The 7,705-nt window shown below is 55.5% G+C and overlaps 1 protein-coding gene across 1 annotated transcript; it reads left to right on the top strand.

Annotated features, from left to right (window-relative positions):
• Window positions 1-204: 204 nt before the first annotated feature.
• On the top strand, window positions 205-5,983 carry CXXC5 (CXXC finger protein 5). The gene is made up of 2 exons (XM_009951560.2): window positions 205-990; window positions 5,939-5,983. The coding sequence occupies exons 1-2, from the start codon at window positions 205-207 to the stop codon at window positions 5,981-5,983; spliced, it is 831 nt and encodes a 276-aa protein (XP_009949862.2).
• The last annotated feature ends 1,722 nt before the right edge of the window (window positions 5,984-7,705 follow it).

Below are 7,705 nucleotides of genomic sequence, written 5' to 3'. Positions count from 1 at the left end.
AGCCCACGCTGGAGGAGACACCCCCTTGATGAGCTTTCCCATCTGAGCTTTCCCTGGTGGCTGGCGGGCTGGTGCTACCAGAAGGGCTTTGGGGGTCTTTCGCTTTGGCGTTGGGGGTGGGTTTTTGGGTTTGGGTTTTTTTTTTTTTTTTTTTTTTTTTTTTTTAAATTTTGGGTTTGATTTTGCTGTTGTGCTCCGGGCACCATGTCAAATTCGGGCTCCCATCAAGACACTGGGAACAAGCCAGAGACGGAAAAAAATAATCAAGATGACTCTCAACCCCCTGTCAACTCCGAGAGGAGGAACAAAAGTGGAATAATAAGTGAACCTTTGAACAAAAGTCTTAAGAAGTCCCGTCCACTCTCCCACTATTCCACCTTTGGTAGCAGCAGCTCGGTAAGCGAACATTCAGAGAAAGGCAACCCCTTAGCTAATGGCAACGAAGCGACTGTGGATAAAAGTCATTCTACCTCAAAGCACAAAAACATCTCTAGTATGCTGAGCAAATTAGACCGGGTGTCGGAGATCTCCTCAGAAGGACAGACCGCCCTACAACAGTTTGCTCAGTCGACAGAAATGCTCAAAAGAGTGGTACAGGAGCATCTTCCTCTAGCAAGCGACCACGGGACTGGTATCTCTGACATGGAGGCAGTCTCAGCTGCAGAGACAATGAACGGCCCCTCTGATTTTCCTTACCTGGGGGCTTTTCCCATCAACCCAGGCCTTTTCATTATGACCCCTGCCGGCGTGTTTCTGGCAGAGAGCGCGCTCCATATGGCTGGCTTGGCAGAGTATCCCATGCAGAATGAGTTGGCATCTGCCATCAATTCGGGGAAAAAGAAACGGAAAAGATGCGGCATGTGCCCGCCCTGCCGAAGACGGATAAACTGCGAGCAGTGCAGCAGTTGTAGGAATCGCAAAACTGGCCACCAGATTTGCAAATTCCGAAAATGTGAAGAACTCAAAAAGAAGCCTTCTGCAGCACTGGAGGTAACCGGCCCCTCTCAGGCACCCTAACCCCTCCTCGGGCTGCGCTCCTGGGTTCGGATCTTGCCCTAGATAATAAAACACCTGGTACTTCTTACTTTTTTATTTTTCCCTTTTCCATTAACGGTTCTCACCGTGAAATGTGTGCTCTACCCAGTGCCCCCAGTCCCTGCCCTCTCTTACGTACCGGGGTTGATTGGCTTGGGGAGGAGGGCTGGGGTATCTCCCTGGGGTCCCTGGGTGAGCTGGGGTTCGCTCTCCCCTTCGCAGGCAGGGGCAGCAGCAGGTCTCTGCTGGAGTTTCAGTGCTGGCACCCCTTGTGCTGGGTGGGCTGCAGCTCCCGAGCCTGGGGGTGGCTTCTAACCCAGCAACTGGGTCAGAGGATGAGGAGGCAGGAGATGGCTTTTTGGGGCAGAGCTTGGAGGTAATCGGTGACAGTGAAACCTGTGGCTGTGGTGCAGCTGGAGCCCAGCCCCGCAGCTCGCTCTTCGCTCTGAGCAGGAGCGTGGAGGTCCCTGCTTTTGGGTGGTAAATAGCTGCAGTGCGCACTGGGCAGTGTCTCCCGTGCTGTGGCCGTGCCAGGTCTCCCTGGGCCAGCATCTGTCTGGGGCGGTCAGGATGAGGCCATAAGGCACCAGCCAGATTTCCTGGGGGCACACGAGCTGCAGTCCCCGCAGGCGAAGCTCCTGCTTCGGCACCCGACTAGGCTGGGAGCACCCCTGCTCCCGCCGCGCCTGCCGAGCGAGGGGATGCCCGGATCCCCCTGGTGTGAGGCTTTGGGGTGGTACCTGGGCTGTCAACGCGCACCACACGGCCCACCCATGGGTGTTGCCCTTGGCCTCGGAGGAGAGCCACGGCAAGCTGCTGTTGGGTTGGGGTGCCACCTTGCCAAATCTGCAGGGGAGGTGGGATATTCCTGTGGGGAGCGCAGGAGGAGTCCGGTGACTCGGGTTGTTGTGTTGGTCTGAAGTTCAGCCGGGGCTGTGGGCAGCTGCTGGTGGTGTGGTGTGGCATGGGTGAGGGCTGGGTGCTGGCGGCACTGGCATGCAGTGCAGGGGTGGTGCGTGGGCACACAGCTCTGGCAGAGCCCACCTTTTGCTGCGCACCCGTGGGTCCCCCACATGTTGTCCTTAAGTTGGGTTTGATTTTTCCGGGAGCTGATCCCGCCATCAGCTGTGCCAGCGTGCGTCTTCCTGCTGGCGAGTGCATCCCCAGAGCTGGCAAAGGCTAAAAAGTCACCCGGACATCAGCTGGATCGCGCATCCTGGCGCCAGGGCGCTGCCCATCCTCTGCTTGTCCCAAAGAGGCAACCCACCGTTTTCTTAGTCCACGTTCTACATTTTTCAATTAGCATCAGCTCTGAATGAATAGTGAAGGGGGAAAAAAAAATCTATTTGGGCGGTGGGGATGAGGAGAGGGGGACTGTGTCTTTCAAAAACCGCTGTATTGCTAAATTATATTCTTGTTCTAATTTGCTGAGTCAGTGATCTGGAAAAAGGGAGAACGGGAAAAAAAAAGTTCATCTCTTCCAAAGAGTCCTAAAGCGGGTCAATAGACTCAGAGCTCACAGCAGCTGGAGGAGTCGCTCCCTTCTCCTGGCGCTGTGCAGCGTCCGGGGATGATAAATAGCACCGGGAGCCCATGAAATGGTCACCCCCTTGATTGGTTTCCCCATCCCGTGGCTGGCTGAGAAATTGAAGCCACTGAAATAGGGCTCTTCGTGTGATAGAGTTGGGCCCCAGCACAGATGGGTCCCCATCCTTCCTGGGCACAACCATAGGTGTGTTGAGGCTGAAAAGAGATGTTGTGCTGGTAGGGATGGATGCCTGGGCAGATGTGGGTCACTCCAGGGCATCACTATCCCTTTTTCAGAGCAGATCCTCCCCTCTCTCAGGATATCCACTTGCGCCCCGTGTTGACCTTGGTAGATCTTGGTAGGGTTGAACGTGATTGTGGCCCTGTGTGGCTGGGACAGGGACGCTGGGGCAATGACTGGGTTGTTAAACCTCACCTTATGTCAACCAGTCTTGGTGATGCATTGTGATGGGCCAACCCTAGGGCAACCGCTGGCACCTGCCTTGTGGTGGAGACCCATGTGGTGGTGGCGGCAGCCAGGACACAGAGCTGCTGCCAGCTCGGCAGCTCCGTGGACTGCTGGTCCTGGTGGGGTACCATCACACCATAGTGCTGGATACTGTGAAAGGAGGGGCCGTTCAGTGGCCCTTTATATGGGGCTGAAAACTTCATAGGGCGCTGGGAAGCATCGTCCCCCTCTGCGGGGAGCTGTGCCATTGCCCGGGAGAGGAGCAGCTGGCAGTGACGGTGGTCTGCCAGCCCAGTGTGTCCAGAGGAGCGTCTTCGGAGAGCCCAGACAGGGGCCGCAGCTGTGATTAAACATTGATCTAAAATCAAGCAGTAAAAAAATAGAATTAAACCTTTATGGTGGCATAAAAAAAAAGGGCTAAATCCCTCTGCCGCCGTTAAGCTTTATCTGCACATCTACAGAGCCCGAATAACCGGTTGCCGCCGGTGTCCCGGTGCGGCGGTGGCTGGCTGAGGCTCTAAGACTGGTGAGGCAGGTCAGCTGCTTGGAGCAGGCAGCAGCACGTCCCTGCACCGATCAGGCTCCTCTGGGCTCTACCAGACCCGGCAACCCAGGTGATGACGTGGGGTTGGTGGCCAGCCCTGGGCAGGTCACCCCGGGTTTGTCGCCAGCGCTGTAGGTCACACGAAGGCCATGAATAGTTGGGATTTGGCTCAACAGAGCTGTCCTCCATCTGGAGAAGCCTTGATGAAGTGCCTTGGTGTCCCAGCTAGCGCTGATGTGAGGGTCACTGCCGTGCTCACGTCAGTCGCACAGAAAGAGGCTTATCACCAAGGCCTCTTGTGACAGGACAAGGGGCGGTGGTTTTAAACTGGAAGAGGGCAGAGTTAGGTTGGACGTGAGAAACAAATGTTTTATGATGAAGGTGATGAGATGCTGAATGGGTCACCCAGAGAAGCTGCCATTGCTGCAGGGGTTCAAGGTCAGGTTGGATGGGGCTTTGAGGAACCTGATGTAGTGAAAGATGTCCCTGCACATGGCGGTAGGGTTGGACTGGGTGGTCTGTGAAAGTCCCTTCCAATCCAAACAATTCTGTGATTCTGTGATGGTGGGATGAGGGGGGATTTATCCTGGGCGTCCACATTAGAGCTGGTTGCCCAGCTCTAATAATGAAGGGGCAGAGGTGCTGAAGGTGACCTGTATCAGACATCTCCTTCCAGACCCATTAGGAGCCCCCTCCTCGCTCCTGGTGTATCTGAGGAGGTGACCCTTGCTGGTAAGTCTGCCACGCTCTGCCCCCGTGGTTCTGCATCCAGCGCCACAGCCCCGTGCATCATTGGCCAGAGGCACTTGTGTCTTCCCCAGACACCTGATTACGTATTGCAGAGACTTTGGGGGAAGTAGTGATGCCTGCAGCTCTTGAGCTCCTTGAGTGCCCCAGCTCAGCTTGCCCAGAGGCCCCGACACAGGCCGGGAGCAGGAGAAGGTGCAGTCTGTCAGCATACGAGCTGGGCACCACCATCTCTTGCCCGTTCTTGTCCTTTACCCCCCTTCCCTTGCCCAAGCCCCATGTTTGGGTCATGGTGCCTGTGGCAGTGAGCATGTTGTAGGGCCTCTCCCTCAGGGGTGGGGGGAGACGCTGCCGTGGTTACTCATTGAGGCTCGGTGGGTGTCTTAATCCAAGAGAAGGACCTGATGAGAGCCGCCTGGCTACTGCGTGGGGATAGGGACCTGAACGTGGCATGGTTTTGACTCTTGGGACAACACGTGAGGCACCCAGCCCCGCACACAGGCTCAACGCCAGGAGCTGCTGCTGGGTCTGGCTGTCCCACCTACAGCCCCGTGGCAGCCCAGCCTGCTGCCCCGCGCTCGTCACGGCAGCCTGTGGCTTGTTTCCCTTTCGTGTCCCTTGCTTGTCTGGAGACGCAGCAACCAAAGGGCCCTCTGAGGCACGTCGTCTTGGTGATCGTTTGGCCCTGTGTGCTGGCTGGCATGGCTGGGCCTTGCTTGGGGGCTGCTGGCACTGAGAGGCGTTGTTGTCCTTGCATACTCCACCCACGGTCTCACGAATGTTGCACAGGCTTCCCACCCCATCCAGCTGGGAAACATCTCAGGTTCTCCTTCCAGAAGGCTGCAGAGCCCTTGGGGCCATTGCCCCATGCCACCTTTCCTGGAGGTGGCTTCCAAGAGATCTCATCCTCTGTCGTCGGGTGCTTTGTTGCGTATGGGATTGAGCCTGGCGGGACTCGTCCCTCTTCCCCTGTGAGATGCTGAGAGGTCCCCGGTGGTGCCTGGGGCTGCTCTGTTGGGGACAGGGGGTGATGTCCCCTGTGTGCCGAGCAGCTCCTGGGCCTGGTGGCCCCAAACCCAGCCAGCTCACTCCCTACCTCAGTTTCCCCCCAAATGCCCTCCTGAAGCCATCCGTTGGCTGGGCGCCTGTCGGCTGGGTGTCTGTCCGTCCGCGGCAGGGAAGGTGGGGGCTGGCAGTGAGGGGGCCACCACGCTGGGCCACGCCGGCTCACCGCGGCCTGGCCATTGTGCTCGCTATCGGCCGGAGGGGAAGTCGGGGGCCGCGCCATTGTGCCAGCCGCGGCGCGGGGACGTGGGAACAATGGCCGAGCTGCTGTGCCGGGTGCCCTGCCGGGGAGGGGGGGCCGGCGGCAGGGTGACCCCCGTCTCCTTCTGGCCGGCATCCCGGCATGTGCCGGCAGGCTGGAAGCCTTGGGATGCGTGGCCACATCTGGGGGGATGCCGAGCCTGGACTGGATCCGTACTGGGGCCAGCGATGCCGGGGTGGGGATGGGGGGTGGGGTGTGCAAGCCTGCTGGCGCGTGGCTGCGCTGGACCCAACCTAATGCCTTGTCCCTTCTTCTTCTGTCCCCCCTCCCTGTCTCTCTTCCTTTCCAGAAGGTGATGCTTCCTACAGGAGCCGCGTTCAGATGGTTCCAGTAGGAACGGGAATCCCAAAGCTCTGTCATCCAAGTGCAATGTCACTGCTTGCTTGTGTTGTCTCAGGCAAGGGATTTTTGGCTGAAATGAATGGATGCACCTGTGTCTCTTTAGAACCAAAAATATTTTCTCGCAAATCTCATTCCTGTTTTTATAATTTTTTTTTTTTTTTTGCGTTCGTTTTAACATCTTCGAGTCCTAGTCAGACATTTAACTGCTTTTCAAATAAAAATAATTAAAAGAAAAAAACAATGGATCTGTAAAGTACCAAGACTTAATAGACAGAGTATGGACAATCAGTTTCTTTCCGTGTTTTGGTGTTGATGTTGTTTATGTGTGAAAGATGCAGTACTTGTGTAGGGAATGTAAATTTACAGTAACCTTTTAAAATCTAGTTACTAATAAGCACTACTGTAATTTAGCACAGTTGTTTAATTGCACCCTCATTTATACTTTTTATTTGATTCTTTCCCATCATACAATAGAGTGGATAGTTTCTAGAATGCCTCAACTTCATGTTTATAAATGAGAATATGTTTAAAGCGATGTAGTGTCCCTTTTCCTAGCCGTTCACCTATGTAAGTTTAACCCGCAAGAGGTTCGATATAAAAGGTGGAAGAAAACAATTGCTACACAACCGGCGGTCTTTGAAAAAGGAAAAAAGAATTAAAAAAAAAAGAAAAAAAAGAAAAAAAAGTCATTGTTAGTTTATTAATATAGAACAAGAAACACTGCGTACAGAAAAACCTCCTAATTGCAATGGTTTACTCCTAGAAGTAATTTTTGTAAACTTACTGAAGTTAAAATCAAAATAAAAATAATATTGCAGGACCTGTGCTGAAGCAGTTACGAAAATTGATATTTCTCTTCTGTTCAAATCCCCGTCTCTCCAGCTCTCTCTACATCATTAAATTGAAATGCTGTTTGTAATGTTTTAGCGATCCAGGCTGTTTTTGTGAATAAAATGAATGCATGTTTTGTGTCATGATTTACAGCTTTGTTATTTCTCTCCCACCCCTCTTTCCAGCTGTCCGGGCCCCCCAATGCCGACAGCAGCCGGTCCCTCCCCTCTGCCTGCCCGCGTGCCCCGTCCCCACCGCTGCTGCCGCCTGCCAGGCGCGGTCCTGCTGGCTGCCGGGGGACCTCGCCGGTGACGATGCTGGAGCATGGTGGTGGCTGGCCCAGGTGGGACGGTGCGATGAGCTGAGCTGGAGCCACCCCGGCTGGTAAATCCACAGGGTTGATCCCAGCAGTGGCTGGGCTAAGCCCTCCCCGGCTCCTCTGGGGAATGTTTCGTGGCTTGACTCGCCTGGAGTTTTACCAGGTAGCACAAGGCCATTTGTTTTGGTGCAAGGTATCATTAACGTGCCATGGAGAGCCATGGCGAGGCTGGTTTTGTTGGGACAAGTCCAAAACAAGCTCCTGAAGGTGGGTGAGCTCAGGATGGCTTTCCAGGCTGTGCCTGTGCCGGCACTGGGTCAGTGGGGGCCATCCAGCGTGGAGGGGACAGGGGCTTGGCTGTGGGCGAGCCGGCGAGGTCGCTGCTGGAGCTTGGGGCGGCGTGCTCGGCATGGCGCTGGGCAGGGGGGTTGCGTGCCCTCTTCCAGCCCCTGGGAGGGTCTCCTGGCTGCGCAGGTGGGTTCATCCCAGCCTGGGGGGAAAAGGCAGACCTGCCTGGACTCAGCGGTGCTGGCTCTGCCTTGCTGGGAGGAGGTAGCCCGAGCC

This window comes from Leptosomus discolor, chromosome 10, assembly GCF_034619465.1.
Source record: "Leptosomus discolor isolate bLepDis1 chromosome 10, bLepDis1.hap2, whole genome shotgun sequence".
NCBI lineage: Eukaryota > Metazoa > Chordata > Aves > Leptosomiformes > Leptosomidae > Leptosomus > Leptosomus discolor.
The sequence above is the reverse complement of the archived record's forward strand: the minus strand, read 5'-3'. Positions and strand labels throughout refer to the sequence as shown.

What these genes read in the sequence shown, in the direction of transcription:
- CXXC5 (XM_009951560.2), top strand. Translation starts at nt 205, where the DNA reads ATGTCAAATTCGGGCTCCCATCAAGACACTGGGAACAAGCCAGAGACG. An exon ending in AGCCTTCTGCAGCACTGGAG is followed by an intron (nt 991 to 5,938) that starts GTAACCGGCCCC and finishes CTTCCTTTCCAG; the next exon opens with AAGGTGATGCTTCCTACAGG.